Here is a 23,816-nt window from a genome sequence, read left to right on the forward strand (position 1 = left end):
CAACATAAGGACACGGGATTCCTATCTCCAGTTGGAATGAGCACCGTGCGTTTTGCTGTTGGGACTTTCATCAGTCTGATTCTCCAAGTGGGCATGACGCACCAGAGGACAAATGGTGAATATTGCCATTGTTGGAAGGACGCGCAATCTACCTGGCGAGAGGGTTTCCACTGTCCGGAGCGCCACGATTTACAGACTCCAGTGATATTTGGGTATTCAAATATGAAAATATTAATAAGCCCAGGAAATGGAATGTAAATCTGAGGCAGCCTGTTCATTTTAATACAAATATTGAGGAGAATAATTGCAATTGGTCAGTGACCAATAATTCAAGCTTTCATTTTTTATTATGACTTATAATGTATGGTATTTTACATTTACATTTTAGTAATTTAGCAGACGCTCTTATCCAGAGCGACTTACAGTTAGTGAGTGCATACATTTTTCATTCTGGCCCCCCGTGGGAATCGAACCCACAATCCTGGCGTTGCAAGCGCCATGCTTTACCAACTGAGCTACAGGAGGTATTTCTTTGTAAACATTCTGTATATGTGCTAATTTAAAAAATGTCCACAATAAATTGCTGGCTTATTTCGGATGTTTTGTCCATGATAGAGTTATATTACTGTTAAGTATTTCTGATGCAACTGCTAAACTATGTACATAACCCCATCACATGATATCATGACTCCCTCATTTACCACTCTTTATCTAAAACATTCTTCACTGTGATCTCTATACATTAATATAATTTACTCTGGTGGTTGGAAAGTTAATCAGCAGGCCTTTCTGCAGCCACAGCCCCACAACAGGTGCGTTGAAACGTTTCATTATGAGCTGCCTGGTGTGGCGCTGTTCAATAGCAGTGGGGCTGAATCGGTGACCAGTCCCTTGTTTTAGTTCGCGCTGATCGCGGTGCTGTCCATAGTGATGAATGTTTGCGCGTCTAGTTTGACGTCATTTACCAAAAAGCGGCTTTTACAATTTAAGTTTGTACCTCCCATTTTGAGACTTAATTCCATAATTCCATGTGTCCATCTGAAGCATTTATCTTAAGCAGTAGGCTAGGCTATATTATTAGGGATACCGTTATAGGCCAAGGTAATCAGAATCACGTTTATTGTCCTACAAGAGGAGAATCTTTGCACAGCTCACACATTACATACACAAAACATATAGAAAACGCAGCAGGAAACAAGCTACAAGTCAGACAAAAATAGTAGCCCCATCCCCCATCTGCCCATATGAAACTACATGGAATTGGTAATGAATCAAACTTGGCTACCAGAAGGGAACCCTATGATAATTGTGGGGCAATGTGGTGGTATGGCAGGTCTAGCTATAATCATCCTAGAGGGAAAATAAAGTGATACATGGAGGATAAATGTGATAGTGTCTGGGGGCTCAGTGTCACGGATAATAGAGGTATTAGTGGCTGGGGGTGTAAATGGGTGCAGTGATAGTGATGTGTGAAAACATTGAGGTCAACAGTGGCATTGTCATTGAGGGTAAATACTGTATTAGGGTTAATAAGGTTGAGCTGCCCAAAGATTAGGGCTCTGTTTGAATCACAGAAGCCCCAATATGTTACTCTGCCTTCAAAAAGCAAACCCATTATGCCATTGAGTTCATATTGAGGCCCCTCCCTGCCATTAGAACATGCATTAGCACACCGATTATGTCTTTCATGCAGTGATCTACAGACCTCCATTAAAGCCACAGCAGCAAGAATCACTGTGCCTTTAAGACCCCAGACCTCCAACCCACTTCCATGGTTCATGTGCCATCTGTCAGGATGGGCTAATCTGAAATGGTGGTGCTTATGCCCAAACATACCACAAGGTGGTACCTGGCTGGAATCCACACTCTTATGGTCCCATGGTTCTTCTGAGAGACAGTATCCAGCTGGACTGAAGAGAAGGAGAGAAACCAAATGGAGAAAGGCATCCTTAGGCAATTACTCACCTGAGTGCAATATGGAATTGCACTGGTTATATCAATTTGGTAGAAGAATAAGAGTTTAAGAGGAGTTTCCAAAACTAGAACGCTGATCATGCAGTCTAAAACATTGCAAAATCAATCTTATAACAATTTCACAAATTGTTATCCAACTGTAAAATTCCATCAATAATTATTATTACAACTAAATCACAAATCGTGACAATTTGAAATTAACTGTTTGGAGAGCTGCCAGACAAAAAACGCTTGAATGTACCAAAAAACGAATTCATAGTCCAACAAGTGAGAAAATAGGTCGTCTGACAATGGCGTGTGACGGTCGTGGGGGTGCGATGCCCGCGGTTGGCTGGGGGTCATGTGCGGTCACCCCCTGGCTGCATCCATTATCTTCTGAAACTATTAATTGACCGCCCGAAAGTGGTAATATATTCAGACACATTATTCAGCGTTTATAATACATTTCAGAATAACTGGGCTAAACACATAGGCCTAATAATGCAATTTATGAAATAATGTAGGCTTGTGTTGTAAAATTGGGATGCTCGTCATCATCCAGATAACTCACTCGTCGTGCTGTCAAACTGCCCATGGTTGTCATGATGGATGTTTTTTACGAACCTGATTGGACGACACAACTAAATCTTCTAATTAAATCTCCGAGCCTGAACGCTGATTTGTGCAGGAGATTGCTCCTCACAGAAAGAATCCCGCTCTGGTGAGATGAGGGGACAGGATGGCAACTCCACCGGTGGACGGCAGCTGAATACTCCTAAAAGGACACTTTTGGTGAGCGTTCCGTCTTTATCATGTTGTTAATCATATCCCTATATCTTCCCTCCCTTTTTATGTCTGTTTAAATCTATTATATATACTACAATTAGGATTATGCTATTTAAAAACCCTCGGTCACGGGTCACAGACCACAGCTCTTCGATAATAAACCGGTTCATCTGGAGTTGCAGGCACTTAATTATTACTTTGTATCAAGATACGGCATCGCTCTAAAGTGTTTTGAAACAAAGTATGCATATCAATAGTGCATTCACTGTTCGCACAGTTGAGACTGTAGCACTTATTGTCTCTCCTAATCACCACATAGCTTTTGGTTGGGACAACCTTGCTATGCTTGCTTGCAATTGCGTGTTAAATCTATTGCACAAGGCTGTAGGATGCTTTGCCTTTATGGTTTGTTAATAAATGTGTGATCAAGCTTGCCATGATAATCAAAGTTATTCTGTTTGTTCTATTGTATGGTGATTTTAACATTGCTAAACTTCATCCCAGTCTTGTATGGCATGTGCCACCACTCGTAATATTTGCAGAAAGGCCCCTAACTTTCAAATTTAGCGTAGTCATTACTTCAAATAAGACTTAACTCATATATCCTTCCCTTAGATAAGCCAAATTATAATTTATAATAGCATAATTATTAATCAGTTGCATGAGTCTGCTTGCCTTGACTGAATGCTAAAACCTGCGTCTCCCCGAGATAACACGTAGGCTTTAGCTCAGATGAACAACGCAATCTTAAAATGCCCAGAAATGGGTTTTGATACCTGGTTGTTTACAATAAGCATAGTTTGAGCATATAATCACTCAGGGGGACTCTCTTGTGATGGAATGCCATCTGTAAATTCTTTTTTTCATGCAGTTATTGGTCCGGAAATAAGTCTTGATAGGAGGGGTGTTGAGTAATACAATGAATTGCCTCTCTAAAGAATTTTCCATGAATGTAATGAAAGGCTGTGGGGTGAAGTAAAGAGTCGTTTGTTGCCTGATATAACCCGTATGTGCCCTGATGGCATTACATAAGACGAGTGGGATTTGGTTAGTAATGCAATCCGGAGAGGTTTGGGTCGATTGTCTCTGCCTCATGATTTAATCTGGTCTGAATTGATTGTTTGTGTCTGGCTGTGCGGAACGTGGAGGTTATTGTCAGAGGCTGTGTGTCCCAGCAGGTGGTGTGTGGCGTGGTGTGAGGGGAGGTCATGCCCCTGGTCAAGAGGAACATAGAGCCCCGGCACCTCTGCCGCGGGGCGCTGCCCGAGGGGATTGGCAGTGAGCTGGAGTGTGTCACCAACAACACCCTCTCTGCCATCATACGCCAGCTCAGCAGTCTAAGTAAGACATACCTTCCACACAGTCACAACCCCTCATCATATATATTAAGCAGTCACCTATCACTTAACCAGCCTTATGCATGCATGCTCTAGAATGGTGGCTTATACAGCCTCATCCATCAGTGTTACACTGGAAAACTGATCAGCGTATGCAGATAAATTAACTCAGTACATTTAAGTGTTTTTATTGATTCAATTCTATTTGGTAAAATGCATCTGATATTGACAGATGTGGTGTGTGTGTGTGTGTGTGTATGTCTGTGTGTGTGTGTATGTGTTTGTGTGCATGCGCGCATGTTCGAGTGTGGGGAGGGAGAGAGAGAATTAGAGGAGGAGAATTTACCAGACATCTGGCCTATATATACCCACATTACAGTGTGTGTGTCTGCAAACTGTTTGTGTGTGTTTGTTTGTGTGGGGTGGGGTTTTATGAAGTCACTGGAGATTAGAGCTTAATGTAGAGCTTAGTGTCACAGATACAGATAAAGGAGGGAGGGAGGTAGAGAAAGAGATAGAGTATGGAAACAGATTTCACAATCACTTGCTCTTGTCTCAGTGTTGTTTGACATGTGAAAATCTCAATCATTTGGTTGGTTTCCTGGCCCATCAGACAAGTGCAAATCTCCATCACTAAGTTGCTCCTGTCTGTTCAACTTGACCTCAACAAATCTCGTTGCTCTTTTCTGTGTACTATGACGTGTACTTCTCCAATGACCTTGTCTGACCAGTTGGACACAGGTGAATGTCTGTATTAAATGACATGTTCTCTTTTGTTTTAACAAAATCTCTATTTTTGATGTAAATTAAATCTTATCAAAGTGTCCAGACTTACCCCACACGCAGTGGTGGAAAAAGTAAACAATTGTCATACTTGAGTAAAAGTAAAGATACCTTTTAATAGAAAATGTTAAAAGTCACCCAGTAAAATACTACTTGAGTAAAAAGTATTTGGTTTTAAATATACTTAAGTATCAAAAGTAAATGTAATTGCTAAAATATACTTAAGTATCAAAAGTAAAAGTAGAAATAATTTCAAATTCCTCATATTTAGCAAACCAGACGGCCCAATTTTCTTGTTTTTTATTTTATTTATGGATAGCCAGGGGCACACTCCAACACTCAGACATCATTTACAAACAAAGCATTTGTGTTTAGTGAGTCCGCCAGATCATAAGCAGTAAGGGGGATGACCAGGGGCGTTCTATTGATAAGTGCTTGAATTTGACAATTTCCCTGTCCTGCTAAGCATTCAAAATGTAACGAGTACTTTTGGGTGTCAGGGAAAATGTATGGAGTAATGAGTACATTATTTTCTATAGGAATGTAGTAAAGTAAAAGTTGTAAAAAATATAAATAGTAAAGTACAGATACCCCAAAAAACTACTTAAGCAGTCCTTTAAAGTATTTTTACTTAAGTACTTTACACCATTGCCCAACCTAAAAACCCGGAGGCCGGACCCACCAGATAGCATATGAACACGTCATGAGACATTACTTTTTTATTATTATTACTACAGTAAATTAGCTTTAAAACTGCACCATTTTCTCTCAGCCTCATGGCAAAATGTGTAAAATAGCATGAGATTAGCTATAAAACAGCCATTTTTGCTCTCTGCCACATGACCAAATGTAAATAAATAATTATACTAAAAATACATAGATATTTCTCATAACCAAGTGAAATCATAAAAATAGTGTTTGGACACTTCATTTACATCAAAAATAGAGATTTGGTAAAAAAAAAGGTGAACTTGTCCTTTAATGGCTCCTCTCTTTCCTCATAATTCAGGTAAACACGCGGAGGACGTCTTTGGAAAGCTTTTTAGTGAGGCTAACACTTTTTATGTGCGTGCCAACGGTCTCCAAGACCGCATCGACCGCTTGGCTGTCAAGGTCACCCAGCTGGATTCCACTGTGGAGGAGGGTCAGTTGGGGTCAGGGAATAAGAAAAAAAGAAAATTCTCTCTAATGTTGAAAGAGAAAAACTCAGTCATTAGTTCTCCTGCTCGTCTTTGGTTCTGCATGGCCCATAATCTACTTATTATATTCTATCTCAGTATCTTCTTATTGTTCATCTTCCTATCAATCTCACATTCACTGTATTGCTTTCCAGTCTCTCTGCAGGACATCAACATGTGGAAGGTGTTTAAGAGCGCTACAGTCCAGGACCAGCAGGTGGTGTCCAAGAGCAGCACATCCAACCCTCTGGGCGAGATGTACAACACCAGCGACAAGCCTCCTCCTCTCAGCATCCTCTCTGCTTACAGGTACACTGTACAGATACAACAACCACCAGACGAGCTTTAACCTCCAGTTGTGACATATAGCTAACTAGTCTCTCTTTTGACACAGAGATGACCACACCGATGGGATGAAGTTCTACACGGACCCGTCCTACTTCTTTGACCTGTGGAAGGAGAAGATGCTGCAGGACACAGAGGACAAGAGGAAGGAGAGAAGAAGACAACGTGTGAGAGACTCTTAATGTCACACTTTCAAAAAGCCTAATGTATTTTGCTTCTTAATAACAGCTCATTTCTTTGGAGCAACTTGTGTATACAATATCCTGTATACCTCCACACCTATCTGCAAAATGACCTCTCTCTCTCTCTGGATCAGAAGCGATGTGTTGACGAAACACTTCAGCATGAGGTGAAGAAGGTTCGTAAAGCCCGAAACCGCCATCAGGAGTGGAACATGATTGCGTTCGACAAAGAGCTCCGCACAGACCACCGCCACCCTCACCCTCTCCACCGGGGGGCGTCGTCTGATGGCTCCCTCTCCCCAGAGAGCAGGTCAGTGATTAGGACCATTGTCGTCTGAATTATCTTCCTTCACCATTTGTTTTGCAGATGGCATATTAACATGTTTTGTTAGTGTAAAGAGTTAATCATAATGACTTTTTGGTTGTTTAGATATGGTCATGACCTGCCAGACTACCCAACTGCTCCAGGCCTTCCCCATGCTGCATCCAACCATGCGCTGGCTCACCCCTACCCGCCTGCGGACATTCATGAGTCTGTAGAGCATGAGTACCACAGCATCGGAGTCAGTTACAGAGAAGGGACTCTCAACCGCACACACCACTCCCCACCTCTGCATCGCTCCACTGAGAGAATAAATGGCACTATGACGCTTCCACCTACAGACTACAGGTACAACTCTCAGTACAATAAATCTGGAATGTAGATGATTAACTCTCTGATTTGTTAATACCAATATGTTGTTAGCTCAAATTCAAGTTCAGACACTGAAAACCTTCTTTCTGTCTTTCTCTCTCTCTCAGTATAATGGAGTACTATGCCAGTTCCGGACCACTACCCCCTCCCCCAGCCCCTCTTATCCCATCCGCACAGACAGCCTTTGGCTCTCCCATGGTATCCCCCACCCCCCTTACTGGACCTAGGCCAGGGGCCACAAGCTATGGTCTCCCACCTCTACCTCCCCGAGGACCTCATATGATTCCACCTCCCCCAGTTCCCCCTCCACCACCAGTACCACCTGCTCCCCCCCAACTGGCAGGACTCAGTGATGGGAAGAGACAGGACACCCAGCCTCGAAGTGACCTTCTGTCAGCTATTCGCATGGGTGAGTTTTGCTGTACTGAGATGTTTACCATTCTTCTGGAAATGGCAGAGGTTTCTTTTTTATATACAAATAAGTATTTGCACATGTTTAGACTGTGTGTGAATGTATCTGTGTGTGTTTGTGTTCCTCAGGCATCCAGCTGAAGAAGGGGCAGGAGCAGCAGGAGCAGCAGGCCAAGCGGGAGCCTGTGGGGAACGACGTGGCCACCATCCTGTCCCGACGCATCGCAGTGGAGTACAGCGACTCAGAGGAAGACTCCGAACTGGAAGATAATGACTGGCCAGACTGACCCTGACCCCATCCTTTACAGTGACCTCACACCATGGACACATCTCTCCTCCAGCCCAACTATCCCACAATGGTGATGGTGCAGTACAGATTAATTATGGGAGTCACATTTTCAGTTTGCAGTAAGTGGGCATAGGCTGAGAACCCACTTGCATTTTAGTGTAAGACATTGTTTCCTGTAGGTGAGTGGACTGGACTTAAAATTAAGGAAAATTAGTGTCCTGATGAACTGAGATTCAGCTGAAATCACTCAAAGGTATGCGGACCAAATAACCAAGTGGTGAATTTCCCTTTTTCTCTACAGAGCTGTCTGATCTCTCTTTACCAGACACCAACACTGTACTCTCAATGTCACTAATCACCATTTATGATTTGATCTGGATTTAGAAACCATTAGAAAGGCTTGAGGTTCTCTCTGTAGCATAGTAGACTGGCTCTGAACAGACATAGCGGGTACGTTCCAGCCCGACTGTGTTTAAGATGGGTTGGAGTGCAACCAGTGACAATAATGATGAATTGCTTGTCAATGTAAACATGTCTCTTCACATGTATTCTAGAAATACATTTGATATGACATGCAGATCAGCAAGCTGACCACTGAGTGGCACTGTGCTCACGTTTAATGCTCACTATTTGATAGATTTTTTAGCTTCGACAATAAAAAAGATGAATTCTAGATTTCTAGCTATCAACAAACCGCAAACGTTTGTATCATGCTGAAATGTTGAATGAAGAGTGACAATGTGAGTAGATTACCTTAAATAGACCTCAGACAAGTCAAGGACTTCATACTGCATGAGGTCTCTAATATACTGTACAGTCGTGGTCAAAAGTTTTGAGAATGACACAAATACACATTTTCACAAAGTCTGCTGCCTCAGTTTTGATGATGGCAATTTGCATATACTCCAGAATGTCATGAAGAGTGATCAGATGAATTACAATTATTTGCAAAGTCCCTCTTTGCCATGAAAATTTCAGCCCTGCCACACAAAAGGACCAGCTGACATCATGTCAGTGATTCTCTCGTTAACACAGGTGAGAGTGTTGATGAGGACAAGGCTGGAGATCACTCTGTCATTCTGATTGAGTTAGAATAACAGATTGGAAGCTTTAAAAGGAGGGTGGTGCTTGAATTCATTGTTTTTCCTCTGTTAACCATGGTTACCTGCAAGGAAACACGTGCCGTCATCATTGCTTTGCACAAAAAGGGCTTCACAGGCAAGGATATTGCTGCTAGTAAGATTGCACCTAAATCAACCATTTATCGGATCATCAAGAACTTCAAGGAGAGAGGTTCAATTGTTGTGAAGAAGGCGTCAGGGCACCCAAGAAAGTCCAGCAAACGCCAGGACCGTCTCCTAAAGATGATTCAGCTGCGGGATCGGGGCACAACCAGTTCAGAGTTTGCTCAGGAATGGCAGCAGGCAGGTGTGAGTGCATCTGCACGCACAGTGAGGCGAAGACTTTTGGAGGATGGCCTGGTGTCAAGAAGGGCAGCTAAGAAGCCACTTCTCTCCAGGAAAAACATAATGGACAGACGGATATTCTGCAAAAGGTACAGGGATTGGACTGCTGAGGACTGGGGTAAAGTCATTTTCTCTGATGAATCCCCTTTCCGATTGTTTGGGGCATCCGGAAAACACCTTGTCCGGAGAAGACAAGGTGAGCGCTACCATCAGTCCTGTGTTATGCCAACAGTAGAGCATCCTGAGACCATTCATGTGTGGGGTTGCTTCTCAGCCAAGGGAGTGGGCTCACTCACAATTTTGCCTAAGAACACATCCATGAATAAAGAATGGTACCAACACATCCTCCGAGAGCAACTTCTCCCAACCATCCAAGAACAGTTTGGTGACGAACATTGCCTTTTCCAGCATGATGGAGCACCTTGCCATAAGGCAAAAGTGATAACTAAGTGGCTCGGGGAACAAAACATCGACATTTTGGGTCCATGGCCAGGAAACTCCCCAGACCTTAATCCCATTGAGAACTTGTGGTCGATCCTCAAGAGGCGGGTGGACAAACAAAACCCCACAAATTCTGACAAACTCCAAGCATTGATTATGCAAGAATGGGCTGCCATCAGTCAGGATGTGGCCCAGAAGTTAATTGACAGCATGCCAGGGCGGATTGCAGAGGTCTTCAACACTGCAAAAATTGACTCTTTGCATAAACTTAATGTAATTCTTATGGAATGCTTGTAATTATACTTCAGTATACCATAGTAACATCTGACAAAAATATCTCATTACACTGAAGCAGCGAACTTTGTGAAGACCAATACTTGTGTCATTCTCAAAACTTTTGACCACAAATGTATGTTCAGGCTCCTATATGACTAAATGTACTGCTGTGACACCTGTGCATGAATTCCATACGAGGAATCAGTCATACAAATGGAATAGTGGAAATAAATGTTTGTTTGCAGTGAAAAACAATAGTTAACAAGTGCAAATGTAGATATTAGATATGTTTGCATAATAGTCCCATATGTGTGCTATTGCAACCCACAAAACCGAGAACTGTGTGAATGGATTGAAATTCAGTAAGAATGTCAGAAACAATTTAATAATTTGTAAATTCTGATTTTGAATAACTGAATTTTGTAAAAATTGTATGACGACAAAAAACATTCACACCTGTTATTAAACATACTTTTACACAAAAGCTAAGAGCCTTATAAACCTGGTGCATAATTAATTATTTACCAAGTTTATATTTTCCCAGACCAGTTCAGAGCAAACCAGACCATAGATGGAATAAAATCCCCCAGAACTTCAGCTGTATCAAAAGCCTCACACAGTTCCCCGAGCTCTGTCTTCAGAGAGGGTGACTCCCAGAATGCTTGAGCTTGTTTGTCTCATGGTTTAAGGGGTGCACACAGCCATGGAAAGATCATCAAATCACTGTTTTACCACTCTGTTTAATCCCCCCAACAAAGAGAAAGATACAAAAAGGAGAGAGAGATTAAGTAGAAACTTCATGGATGCAAACTGACGGCTCAGTTTCCCAGTGTTACTAACGGGAGTGAGGAATCTTGATTCCAAATCTCCCAGGCCGGAGAGTGGCTGGTGATCGGACGTTCCCTGTTACCCCTGCAGTGGCCAGCCGCTCTAGTAGTGTCTGCTGCTGTGGCCATCTGCCGGATTACCCAGCAGGCTATATTTTTATAGAGAGCATCCCATTCTTATCCCGCCTGCAAAGGTTTACATTAAGGTTGAACTCGGGTGCGTTTACAATAGCAGATAAAGTAAGCTCTATCCTTCTAACAGCACCCCTCCCCATCTTCTCACTGTTAGAGAGGCTGGTTACGCTGGGTTTAAAAGGGCTGCTTTACTATGGCATGAAAGAGGATCCCATGCAATGCCACTGTCTGTCGCAGATTTTTTTTTTCATGCATCGTCAATAAGTGATGCCCAGGATGGAAAAAAAAACATTTGTATGTGCCAAGTGTAATTGTCTCTTTCTAATAGGCATCAAAAGGCCAACATTTCTGTGTTACCATACAGGTGAACTCATTCCTGGGAAAATTGTTTTTTTCTCAGCCTAGTAGGAGCGATGGCGTCCCCCTTTTTCCCTCGTCTAACGGGATTAGTCGTGCCAGTGCTCCCCCGGCTGTCACGGTACTGTCTACTTCCCATCTCTCCCCTGGGCCTCTAATGTGATTAACCCAGCCCCTGTGGTCCGCACGGTTCTGGAGGGTGGGTAAGGGGAGCACCTCCCTGGAATGTCCCTCCCCAGGCCTTACTCGCCATCTTTGGCACCTTTGTAAGACGGGATGGGCTGGGGTGGATGAAAGTGAGAAGTACCAGTGACTGAAAGAAAACTTTCTGAAAGTGTGTAGGATTCAAGAATGATTTAATTAATTTTGGTATCCATTTAATTGATTTTGGTATCCATTTAATCTGATACAGGGCCACATATAGATGGTATTACATGTATCATGTAATCCTTACCCAGCGTTATCTGATCTTGTGATAACATACATTATGTGGGAAATGTGATTTGGTCCATGCTTAGTCTACTAGGAAATAGTACACTAAGTGATCTTTCTTCTCAGATATCTATCAATCTTATTATAGCAATTATCAAATCTCAGTAACAGCTTATAAATACTTGACAATGGAAATGCAGATTATTATACCATTGGACTTATTCAAACATCTCATCGACCACTGACAATCTGTTTTTGCATCCTGACATTTATAGATGTCTTTCAAAAAGGGCAGTACTGAATATTAATCACAGGCTTAAGTGAAAGTAATAATGATTGCTTCTGCCCATCATCTTGTCAAACCTCAGCGTTATGTTGATGCGCCTGTTTAACACGTGTCACGCTCATTTTCGACTTGTCTGTCACAAGTTTTCCATCACGGCATCTGTTCCTTAAAGAGAGGTGGGGCACGAGGTCTCCCAAACCACATGGCCTTTACCACTCCACTGAATAAAAAGCTTATCTGATTAATAAATGCCTCCCCAAGGACAAAAGCAAATACTCAAAGCATCAAACACCTTTCCGTTTAAAGAAAATCGCCTTTGGTGTTGAAAGCTACGGTTTCAGTATTTAGCCCCATATCCTGGTTTGAAAGTTACCTCACTGGTGGACAGAAGTCAGTTGTGTCAGTGGTCAATACTCAGAACCCATAGCAGTAGCAGTTGATTGTGGAGTACCACAAGGTAGTCCCATAGGCCCATATCACACCTGAAATCAAATGTATGCTGATATCTCTAAGATGTCTGCCCAATTTGTAAAGCCCACTTATGCAGTCCTACAAAAGTATATCACAACCCATCTCTATGTGAATGCATTTAAAACCAAAGGTGTATGCTTGTCTGTACCAGCCAAAGATAATGCTTCATGGACAGTGACTAACTTTGATAACTAAAAAAGGTTAAGCAATTGACAGAGGATGTCGCTGGGTGGGCATTTTCAGTCAAGACCCTTGTCTCGCCTACAACATACACACATATGTGTGTGGCAAGCTGTCAAGAAGCCTGACACAAGTAAGGAGATATTCAGGGTTGTACCATCAGATATTTTACGGAATGTGGCACAGGTCGTGAGTGTTGCAGAACACCGTTCCACATTTTCATCCCTTCATTATAAAATGTTGTCCTGGCACTAAACTAGGCCAACAGTAAATGTTTTGGATTAATCTAGAATATGACAGTTCTGTAACAGTAACACATTGCTACTGGACCTAGCCTGTGACATTCTATTTGTGTTTTTGAAGACTAGTCTGGACAAAAGACACCCTCCACCCCTACCCAACTGAATGCCAATTCAGAAGAGGACAGCCCTGTTCGACACCCACCCCCTCATGCTGTGTTTTGCAGTATTTCACGTGATGGCACAGCATTGGCCAGGCGATGGCACAGAGGATTAAGAGCCTTAATTAAGATTTTGTAACAACTCAACGTGTGCTGTCTATATACGAGACAACGCAATGGGGACAGAGCTGCCTGTCCTGATGAAGATCATCTGCATTTCTATGCCATGATGGAACCTTGGGGGGTTATGTTCAAATGCAGTTTGTGAACGTATGCAGTCTGTGATTCTTGTTTGTGGAGTTAAGGAGGGAGAGAGAGAGCAAAAGAGAGAGAGAAGAGTGTGTGTGTATGTGTGTGAATGAAAATGTCAGTGTGTGTACATGAGACAAAGGCAACAGTGAGAGAAAACAATCTGTATATTCAGTCTGTGAGAAGCAGTGTATAGAGTTAGGGGGTGCCCCAATCCCAAAATCCAACACAACACTGTGTAATGGGAGCTGACACTTATTGTATTAATATGGGCTAATGAGTGTCTAAAAGCCTGTGACCGTGTGCTTCAAGGAATCTCATCGTGTGCGTAAGTGTGGGGGTTGGAGAAGACAAATAGCTATATTAACATAGTATACACTGAGTGTACAAAACATTAAGAACACCTTCCTAATACTGAGTTGCCCCCCACTCCCCCTTTTTTCCCTCAGAACAGCCTCAATTCATTGAGGCATGGACTCTACAAGGTGTCGAAAGCGTTCCACAGGGATGCTGGCCCATGTTGACTCCAGTGCTTCCCACAGTTGTGTCAAGTTGGCTGGAAGTCCTTTGGGTGGTGGACCATTCTTGATACACACAGGAAAAACTGTTGAGCGTGAAAGACCCAGCATCGTTGCAGTTCTTTACACAAACCAGTGCACCTGCCACCTAGTACTATACCCCTTTCAAAGGCACTTAAATATTTTGTCTTGCCCATTCACCCTCTGAATGGCATACATACACAATCCATGTATCAATTGTCTCAAAGCTTAAAAATCCTTCTTTAACCTGTCTCCTCCCCTTTATCTACACTGATTGCAGTGGATTTAACAAGTGACATTAATAAGGGATCATAGTTTTCACCTGGATTCACCTGGTCATTCTATGTCATGGAAAGAGTAGGTGTTCATAATGGTTTGTACTGTATATTGGTATATTGGTGTAATGGGATCCAGGCATAATGAAAAAAAAGATGACTCAAAAAGCGTTCTGTTACTCATTTCAAAGAGGTAAATGAGCTTTCATAGCCATGGAATTTGGCAAAGCACGAACCATGGTATGACTTCTTGCCTGTTGATACAGTAATGCTAATTTGCATATGGGAGACTGACTAGTGGCTGCTTTGCAAAACTACTAAATCATTCTGTATTTTGTATGAATTTTTTTATGAACATGATTTATCAAAATTCACGGGTGTTATACTGTTACACAACTGAGTTATAATATGGAGATCATCAATCCGATATACCCACACACTTTCAATAGAATGAACAAGTTTGATAGAGATTGAAAAATACATAGGCCTGCAGTTCTGGTTTTGCCTTGAGATTGTGTCCTTGCCATTATAACTTGCCCAATTTAGCCACTTGATGGCAGTCTTGAGTAGGCCTGATTCCATAGCTTTACATCAGCAGACAGCGGCACATATCGCCTTGATTTTTGTGTTTGTGTGTGACAAAAATATTAACCTATTATAGAAATATAGGAAAGAGCTACAAAGATGATTTGTTTTCAATGACAGGCAATGATGTCCATGATGTCTGTTATCCCATCCATAGATGCTAACTACTTTAGAGCCTATTGACGATAGTATCTTCTTTACCGGGAGACTTTTGTCAAGAGCCCCGATGCTCGGTCTGAAAGTTAACACGCATCGCTTGCGGTACTGTTTTGGAAGCATAAGGAACATATCTTTCATATCAGCCAGAACTAATTTTTAAAAAACCAAAAGGTTAAATTACTACACACCTTTATAGGGTTCCCATACGGCCATATCGCCATGTTACAGCGCTTGTTTACGGAAGACAGACGGAAGACATAGGCAGCTACCTGTGCTAATTATACTGAACAAAAATACAAACGCAACATATTCAACGATTTTACTGAGTTACAGTTCATATAAGGAAATCAGTCAATTGAAATAAATCCAGTAGGCCCTAATCTATGGATTTCACATAACTGGGCAGGGGCACAGCCATGGGTGGGTCTGGGAGGGCATAGGCCCACACACTGGGGAGCCAGGCCCAGCCACAAAAGGGCTTTATTACAGAAAGAAATACTCCTCACTTTCATCAGCTGTCCGGGTGGCTGGTCTCAGACGATCCCGCAGGTGAAGAAGCCGGAGGTGGAGGTCCTGGGCTGGCGTGGTTACACGTAGTCTGCGGTTGTGAGGCCGGTTGGACGTACTGCCAAATTCTCTAAAATGACGGAGGCGGCTTATGGTAGAGAAATGAACATTACATTCTCTGGCAACAGCTCTGGTGGACATTCCTGCAGTCAGCATGCCAATTGCACTCTCCCTCAAAACCTGAGACATCTGTGGCATTGTGTTTTGTGACAGAACTGCACATTTTAAAGTGGCCTTTTATTTTCCCCAGCACAAGGTGCACCTGTGTAATGATCATGCTGTTTAATCAGCTTCTTGATACGCCACACCTGTCAGGTGGATGGATTATCTTGGCAAAAGAGAAATGCTCACTATACAGGGATGTAAACAAATTTGTGCAAAACATTTGAGAGAAATAAGCTTTTTGTGGGATCTTTTATTTCAGCTCATGAAACTTTACATGTTGCCTTTATATTTTTGTTCAGTATAGCTATCTAGTGTGTGCTGAACAGTGCTGTAAAGTACTTAAGTAAAAATACTTGAAAGTACTACTTAAGTAGTTTTTATGGGTATCTGTACTTTACTATTTATATTTTTGACAACTTTTACTTCACTACATTCCTAAAGAAAAGTAAGTACTTTTTACTCCATACATTTTCCCTGACACCCAAAAGTACTCGTTACATTTTGAATGCTTAGCAGGACAGAAAATTGTCAAATTCGCACACTTATCAAGAGAACATCCCTGGTCATCCCTACTGCCTCTGATCTGGCGGACTCACTAAACACATGCTTCATTTGTAAATTATGTCTGAGTGTTGGAGCGTGCCCCTGGCTATCAGTACATTTTACCCAAAAAACAAGAAAATGGTGCCGTCTGGTTTGCTTAATGTAAGGAATTTGAAATTATTCGTACTTTTACTTTTGATACTTAAGTATATTTTAGCAACTACATTTACTTTTGATACTTAAGTATATTTAAAACCAAATACTTTTAGACATTTTTTTAAAAAATTTTTGGTCATTTAGCAGACGCTCTTATCCAGAGCGACTTACAGTTAGTGAGTGCATACATTTTCATACCCCCGTGGGAAACGAACCCACAACCCTGGCATTGCAAGCGCCATGCTCTACCAACTGAGCTATAGGGGACTACACTCAAGTAGTATTTTACTGGGTGACTTTCACTTTTACTTGAGTCATTTTCTATTAAGGTTTCTTTACTTTTACTCAAGTATGAGTATTGAGTACTTTTTACACCACTGGTGCCGAACACCTGTGTGTAAGGGTAACTGGGGAGGAAGTGTAGTTCGTCAACTGGATGCACACACACTGTATGGATTTGTACAAAACTGCTACAGTAAGTGTATCTTTTTTATTTGAAAGATTCTTTCTTGCTGACATGAAAGATGAGGGGCATATCAGCATATGTTTCGAAAGCCATTTCAAAAGCGAGGATTATTAACGTTTTTAACGTAAAACACAGCGTTGGAATTGTAGTTCACACGGAGCCAAACGTTGGGGAATGTAACCACTGAAAACCCTACATATACAGAGAAGAAGGGAGATGTCTGTGTGAGTAGGCTACTAATAAATGAATCACACAAAAGCATAAAATGTGTTTACATCATTGGTCTAGACTGCATTATGAATGATCAGCAACAATATGACATTTTTGAGCAACAATATATGTTTGTCTCAAGAATGCGTTCTGCTTTTTTAGCAAGTCACTTCGTGTAGCCACAGGCGCCGAGAATGCCGGGGTCAAAAACAGGGCACTCCGTCTGGCAAAACAAGTGCACTGGCGTAGGCTACACAGGCTGTTTTTACTGGGTCAGTAGACTTTAAATTTAGACAAAACACAGAAACATAGTGTCAATTTTGACGTAGTGTTACAATTTATAGATAGGCCTAGTGCACGGTTCCGACCTGCCTATAATGTGCCCATCCCCTCTCTCTCTGTCCCTCGCTAGCTCGCTATGAAAGATGCAAGTGTTTGTGTTCTCGGAAGTACGGCTACTAATCAGTCTCCTCCGTTCCAAAAAGACTGAATCTTATGAGTCTTGACACTCAGAAATGGGAATCGATGTGCAAGGAGTCGAGGGATCAATTATTTTGTTGTAGACTCTCCACCACTACGTCATCCTCGTTAACAGTTGGAAAAATGGCAGAGAAGGCCAGCGACAGCAGCGAAGTCCTGTATGGCAATACTTTGAGAAGTTAAATGAGAAGGAAATGCAAACATTGCGAGGTGACATTGAGGTACAGTAATGGTAGTGCAGGTGCAATGCTAACCATCTGAAAGGAACGCACCGTGAAACCCAAACCGTTGCTGGCAGCAGCGCAGCTGCATTGTGAAGTTTTAACTGAAAACCGATTAAATTTTTTTACGTTTAAACATGAAGAAATATTGTCCATGTCACATCCCTATTTTAGACCATACCCCCAAATATGCTATTGAGCCCCTGCCAGCACATTGCCTCCACCTACATTTCAAAGTGCAGTGAAATTTAAGGTAAACAAGTCATTTGACAACAATAACACCTGTATTTTTACTGCAAATGAGTAGCTTGTAACTTACAGCGAAGGCTAGTCACCAGCAAAAACACAACAGCTGGTCTGCTAGCATAACCTGCAAGACCATGCTGGTCAGACCAGCTTGACCAGCAAGACAATGCTGGTCTGCCAGCATAACCAGCTAGACCATGCTGGTCAGATCAGCTTAACCAGCATCCGACCAGCACTGACCAGCATGAACCAGCTTAAAATGTATGCTGGTCTACACTGAGTATACAAAACATTATGAACACCTGCTCTTTCCATGAAATAGACTGACCATGTGAAAGCTATTATCCCTTATTGATGTCACTAGTTAAATCCACTTCAATCAGTGTAGATGAAGGAGAGGGGGCAGGTTAAAGAAGGATTATTATTTTTATTTATTTGTTACCCCCTTTTTCTCTCAATTTCAATTACGAACTTGTCTCATCGCTACAACTCCCCAATGGGCTCAGGAGAGGCGAAGGTCGAGTCATGCGTCCTCCGAAACATGACCCGCCAAACCGCGCTCCTTAACACCCACCCGCTTAACCCGGAAGCCAGCTGCACCAATGTGTCGGAGGAAACACTGTTCAACTAACGACCGAAGTCAGCCTGCAGGCGCCCGGCCCACCACAAGGAGTCTCTAGAGCGCGATGAGCCAAGTAAAGCCCCCCGGCACCCAGACGACGCTGGGCCAATTGTGCGCTGCCCTATGGGGCTCCCAGTCACGGCCGGTTGTGACAAAGCCTGGGATCGAACCTGGGTCTGTAGTGACGCCTCAAGCACTGCAATGCAGTGCCTTAGACTGCTGTGCCACTCGGGAGGACCTAAAGGACATGGATTGAGACATGGATTGTGTATGTGTGCCATTCAGCGGGTGAATGGGATGGTGTTCTTAATGTTTTGTACTGTCAGTGTATGCTGTTTTTTCCCCCAGCAGGGCCCTTACAGGGCACTCCAGGGACTCTGTGTCATGATCCCCACCACAATTACAACACTGACCTTCTTCACTCCGATCTTCATCATACTCCATCCGTCTGCAAACATTTGAAACATGGCCAAATCATTTAAAGTTTACATTGTAGTGGTTTGGAAACCAATTATCTTACAGTGAGGGAAAAAAGTATTTGACCCCCTGCTGATTTTGTACGTTTGCCCACTGCCAAAGAAATGATCAGTCTATAATTTTAATGGTAGGTTTATTTGAACAGTGAGAGACAGAATAACAACAAAAAAATCCAGAAAAACGCATGTCAAAAATGTTATAAATTGATTTGCATTTTAATGAGGGAAATAAGTATTTGACCCCTCTGCAAAACATGACTTAGTACTTGGTGGCAAAACCCGTTTCTTGCAGTTGGCCACCAGGTTTGCACACATCTCAGGAGGGATTTTGTCCCACTCCTCTTTGCAGATCTTCTCCAAGTCATTAAGGTTTCGAGGTTGACATTTGGCAACTCGAAACTTCAGCTCCCTCCACAGATTTTCTATGGGATTAAGGTCTGGAGACTGGCTAGGCCACTCCAGGACCTTAATGTGCTTCTTCTTGAGCCACTCCTTTGTTGCCTTGGCCGTGTGTTTTGGGTCATTGTTTTGCTGGAATACCCATCCACGACCTATTTTCAATGCCCTGGCTGAGGGAAGGAGGTTCTCACCCAAGATTTGACGGTACATGGCCCCGTCCATCGTCCCTTTGATGCGGTGAAGTTGTCCTGTCCCCTTAGCACAAAAACACCCCCAAAGAATAATGTTTCCACCTCCATGTTTGACGGTGGGGATGGTGTTCTTGGGATCATAGGCAGCATTCCTCCTCCTCCAAACATGGCGAGTTGAGTTGATGCCAAAGAGCTCGATTTTGGTCTCATCTGACCACAACACTTTCACCCAGTTCTCCTCTGAATCATTCAGATGTTCATTGGCAAACTTCAGACGGCCCTGTATATGTGCTTTCTTGAGCAGGGGGACCTTGCGGGCGCTGCAGGATTACAGTCTTTCACGCCGTAGTGTGTTACCAATTGTTTTCTTGGTGACTATGGTCCCAGCTGCATTGAGATCATTGACAAGATCCTCCCGTGTAGTTCTGGGCTGATTCCTCACTGTTCTCATGATCATTGCAACTCCACAAGGTGAGATCTTGCATGGAGCCCCAGGCCGAGGGAGATTGACAGTTATTTTGTGTTTCTTCCATTTGCGAATAATCGCACCAACTGTTGTCACCTTCTCACCAAGCTGCTTGGCGATGGTCTTGTAGCCCATTCCAGCCTTGTATAGGTCTACAATCTTGTCCCTGACATCCTTGGAGAGCTCTTTGGTCTTGGCCATGGTGGAGAGTTTGGAATCTGATTGATTGATTGCTTCTGTGGACAGGCGTCTTTTATACAGGTAACAAACTGAGATTAGGAGCACTCCCTTTAAGAGTGTGCTCCTAATCTCAGCTCGTTACCTGTATAAAAGACACCTGGGAGCCAGAAATCTTTCTGATTGAGAGGGGGTCAAATCCTTATTTCCCTCATTAAAATGCAAATCAATTGATAACATTTTTGACATGCGTTTTTCTGGATTTTTTTGTTGTTATTCTGTCTCTCACTGTTCAAATAAACCTACCATTAAAATTATAGACTGATCATTTCTTTGTCAGTGGGCAAACGTACAAAATCAGCAGGGGATCAAATACTTTTTTCCCCTCACTGTACATATGAGATGAGTAGTGCAAGATATGTAAACATTATTAAAGTGACTGGTGTTCCATTTCTTAAAGTGGCCAGTGATTTCAATAGGCAGCAGCAGCCTCTAATGTGCTAGTGATGGGTTTTTAACAGTCTGATGGCTTTGAGATAACCTTTTTTTCATTCTCTCGGTCCCAGCTTTGATGCACCTGCACTGAACTCGCCTTCTTGATGATAGCGGGGTGAACAGGCAGTGGCTCGGGTGGTTGATGTCCTTGATTATCTTTTTGGCCTTCCTGTGACATCAGGTGTTGTATGTGTCTTGGAGGGCGGGTAGTTTGCCCCCAGTAATGCGTTCGGCAGACCGCACCACCCTCTGGAGAGCCCTGCGGTTGTGGGCGGTGCAGTTGCCGTACCAGGCAGTGATACAACCCGACAGGATGCTCTCAATTGTGCATCTGTAAAAGTTTGTGAGGGTTTTAGGTGCCAAGACAAATTTCTTCAGCCTCCTGAGGTTGAAGAGGCTCTGTTGCGCCTTCTTCGCCACACTGTCTGCGTGGGTGGACCATTTCAGTTTGTCGGTGATGTGTACGCCAAGGAACTTGAAGCTTTCCACCTTCTTCACTGCGGTCCCGTCGTTGTGGATAGGGGGGTGCACCCTCTGCTGTTTCCTGAAGTCCACGATCATCTCCTTTGTTTTGTTGATGTTGAGTGAGAGGTTATTTTCCTGGCACCACACTCCCAGAGCCCTCACCTCCTCCCTGTAGTAGTCTCGTCATTGGTGGTAATCAAGCCTACTACTGTTGTGTTGTCTGCAAACTTGATGATTGAGTTGGAGGCGTGCTTGGCCACGCAGTCATGGGTGAACAGGGAGTACAGGAGGGGGCTGAGCACGCACCCCTGTGGGGCCCCAGTGTTGAGGATCAGCGAAGTGGAGATGTTGTTTCCTACCTTCACCACCTGGGGGTGGCCCGTCAGGAAGTCCAGGACCCAGTTGCACAGGGCGGGGTTCAGACCCAGGGCCTCGAGCTTAATGATGAGCTTGGAGGGTACTATGGTGTTGAATGCTGAGCTATAGTCAATGAACAGCATTCTTACATAGGTATTCCTCTTGTCCAGATGGGATAGGGCAGTGTGCAGTGCGATGGCGATTGCATCGTCTGTGGATCTGTTGGGGTGGTAAGCAAATTGAAGTGGGTCTAGGGTGACAGGTAAGGTAGAGGTGATATGATCCTTGACTAGTCTCTCAAAGCTCTTCATGATGACAGAGGTGAATGCAACAGGGCGATAGTCATTTAGTTCAGTTACCTTTGCTTTCTTGGGTACAGGAACAATGGTGGCCATCTTGAAGCATGTGGGAACAGCAGACTGGGAAAGGGAGAGATTGAATATGTCCATAAACACACCAGCCAGCTGGTCTGCGCATGCTCTGAGGACGCGGCTAGGGATGCCGTCTGGGCCGGCAGCCTTGCGGGAGTTAACATGCTTAAATGTCTTAATCACGTCGGCCATGGAGAAGGAGAAGCCACAGTCCTCGGTAGTGGGCCTCGTCAGTGGCACTGTGTTATCCTCAAAGCGGGCGAAGAAGGTGTTTAGCTTGTCTGGAAGCGAGATGTCGTGTCTCCATGTCTTTCGCGCTCAAACACCCACACAGAACCAATCAATGCGTCATCTCAATTTCTGAGTGAATACTGCATGTACAACAGCCTCCTGTCCAGACCAGTGTGTCACAGCTCTCCCTGCACTGTGAGTTGTGTCAGCCAGGCGGGGGCTGGGGGAATGAAACCCCTCTCAAATTCATTGTGGATGCAAGGACTGACACTCCATGAGATTACCATTTTTGTGTATATACAGAACATAAATACCAGAGGAAGACATTTTTTTCTCGTTCTACTAAGCTTGTTGTAGGTAAAAGTCATAGCTAGCTAGCTATGTTATTGTTCTTCAAGAATCAATGCAATTGGTATTAATTGGAATGACTATTGAATGGGGGAAATATCCCACATTGGCATTGTGCATTTAATGCCACCACACCAACAATTCTTTCCTCTACCATTTGTGCTTCAATTTCTGCTGTATTCTGTTTGCAGAAACCATTTGTGTGTGAACATGACGGCTATGACAAGTCATTCTGCACCAAGTACCACCTAGCTTGGCACCAGCTGAGCCACAGTGGTGAGAGACCCTACAGCTGAGTATTTGTGTTTTTTAGCCCGCGAGTGCAGACATTTCAGACAAATTGAGTACGAGGAGTTCTGGCTACAATTGTGTGGTTCTGTTTGTTGACAGATGTACAGTAGATGGATGCACAGAGGCCTTCACCACAAATTACAATTTGAAGAAACATCTTAATCGTAAACTCAACCATGAGGAGAAACCGTATGAGTTTATCTTATTACTACATTTTCAGTAGGCCTTTGTCAGTTTTCTGGTTGAACACAGCACAGGTATTATGAAAAGCAGTAATTTGCTTACGGATGTGTCATTTGCTTTGAGGGATGTGGAAAGGTGTTCAGCTCAAGTCACATGAGTGTCAGCAACACACCAAACTACCTTATTTTCAGTTAGTAAATTAAGGAGATTGGTTTACTAATGGTATTATCCCATGTTGTTGGTTGAAAAGGGATGTCCTGGATGACAGATTTGAGCCCTGTGAACTGAATATCGATGCATATTTTAACCCAGTACAGAACATGCCTGGTACTCCTAGCTTTGTGGTCTAGAGAAGAACCCTTCATAGGGATCAGTGCAAGATTTTGATACTAATATCTGCCTTTTTGTCTTTCTCGCTCACTGGCTTTATAAATGTACCTTTGAGTGCTGCGAGAAACAATTCACTTCCCCAATAAACTACGGATTCATGAGAAAGTGCACAGAGGTAAGGTTTATCTCCTGATCCTGCAGCTGGCTTGTCTGGTAGTGACACTGAGCCCTGTAGGAGATGAACTGCTAAAATGTTGTTTTACCTCACACAGGTGAAGAACGGAAATATCACATTTATATAAGTATTCAGACTCTTTACTCAGT

The 23,816-nt window shown here is 43.1% G+C and overlaps 1 protein-coding gene across 3 annotated transcripts; it reads left to right on the forward strand.

Moving 5' to 3' along the window:
* Positions 1-2,200: 2,200 nt before the first annotated feature.
* LOC121579571 (wiskott-Aldrich syndrome protein family member 3) lies at positions 2,201-8,833 on the forward strand. 3 transcript variants are annotated; one of them, XM_041894286.2, is made up of 9 exons: positions 2,201-2,745; positions 3,915-4,080; positions 5,869-6,003; positions 6,193-6,346; positions 6,432-6,549; positions 6,699-6,874; positions 6,995-7,234; positions 7,366-7,667; positions 7,799-8,833. In XM_041894286.2, exons 2-9 carry the CDS (start codon positions 3,948-3,950, stop codon positions 7,954-7,956), a joined length of 1,416 nt encoding a protein of 471 aa, XP_041750220.2. In that variant the 5' UTR covers positions 2,201-2,745; positions 3,915-3,947; the 3' UTR covers positions 7,957-8,833. The 3 variants fall into 3 exon arrangements, with proteins under 3 accessions (XP_041750220.2, XP_041750222.2, XP_041750221.2); XM_041894288.2 differs by having other exon boundaries at positions 6,702-6,874; XM_041894287.2 differs by having other exon boundaries at positions 3,918-4,080.
* Positions 8,834-23,816: the final 14,983 nt, after the last annotated feature.

The sequence above is a fragment of the Coregonus clupeaformis genome, chromosome 13 (assembly GCF_020615455.1).
Source record: "Coregonus clupeaformis isolate EN_2021a chromosome 13, ASM2061545v1, whole genome shotgun sequence".
Lineage (NCBI taxonomy): Eukaryota > Metazoa > Chordata > Actinopteri > Salmoniformes > Salmonidae > Coregonus > Coregonus clupeaformis.

What these genes read in the sequence shown, in the direction of transcription:
- LOC121579571 (XM_041894286.2), top strand. Translation starts at nt 3,948, where the DNA reads ATGCCCCTGGTCAAGAGGAACATAGAGCCCCGGCACCTCTGCCGCGGG. An exon ending in ACGCCAGCTCAGCAGTCTAA is followed by an intron (nt 4,081 to 5,868) that starts GTAAGACATACC and finishes CTCATAATTCAG; the next exon opens with GTAAACACGCGGAGGACGTC. An exon ending in AGCATCCTCTCTGCTTACAG is followed by an intron (nt 6,347 to 6,431) that starts GTACACTGTACA and finishes CTTTTGACACAG; the next exon opens with AGATGACCACACCGATGGGA.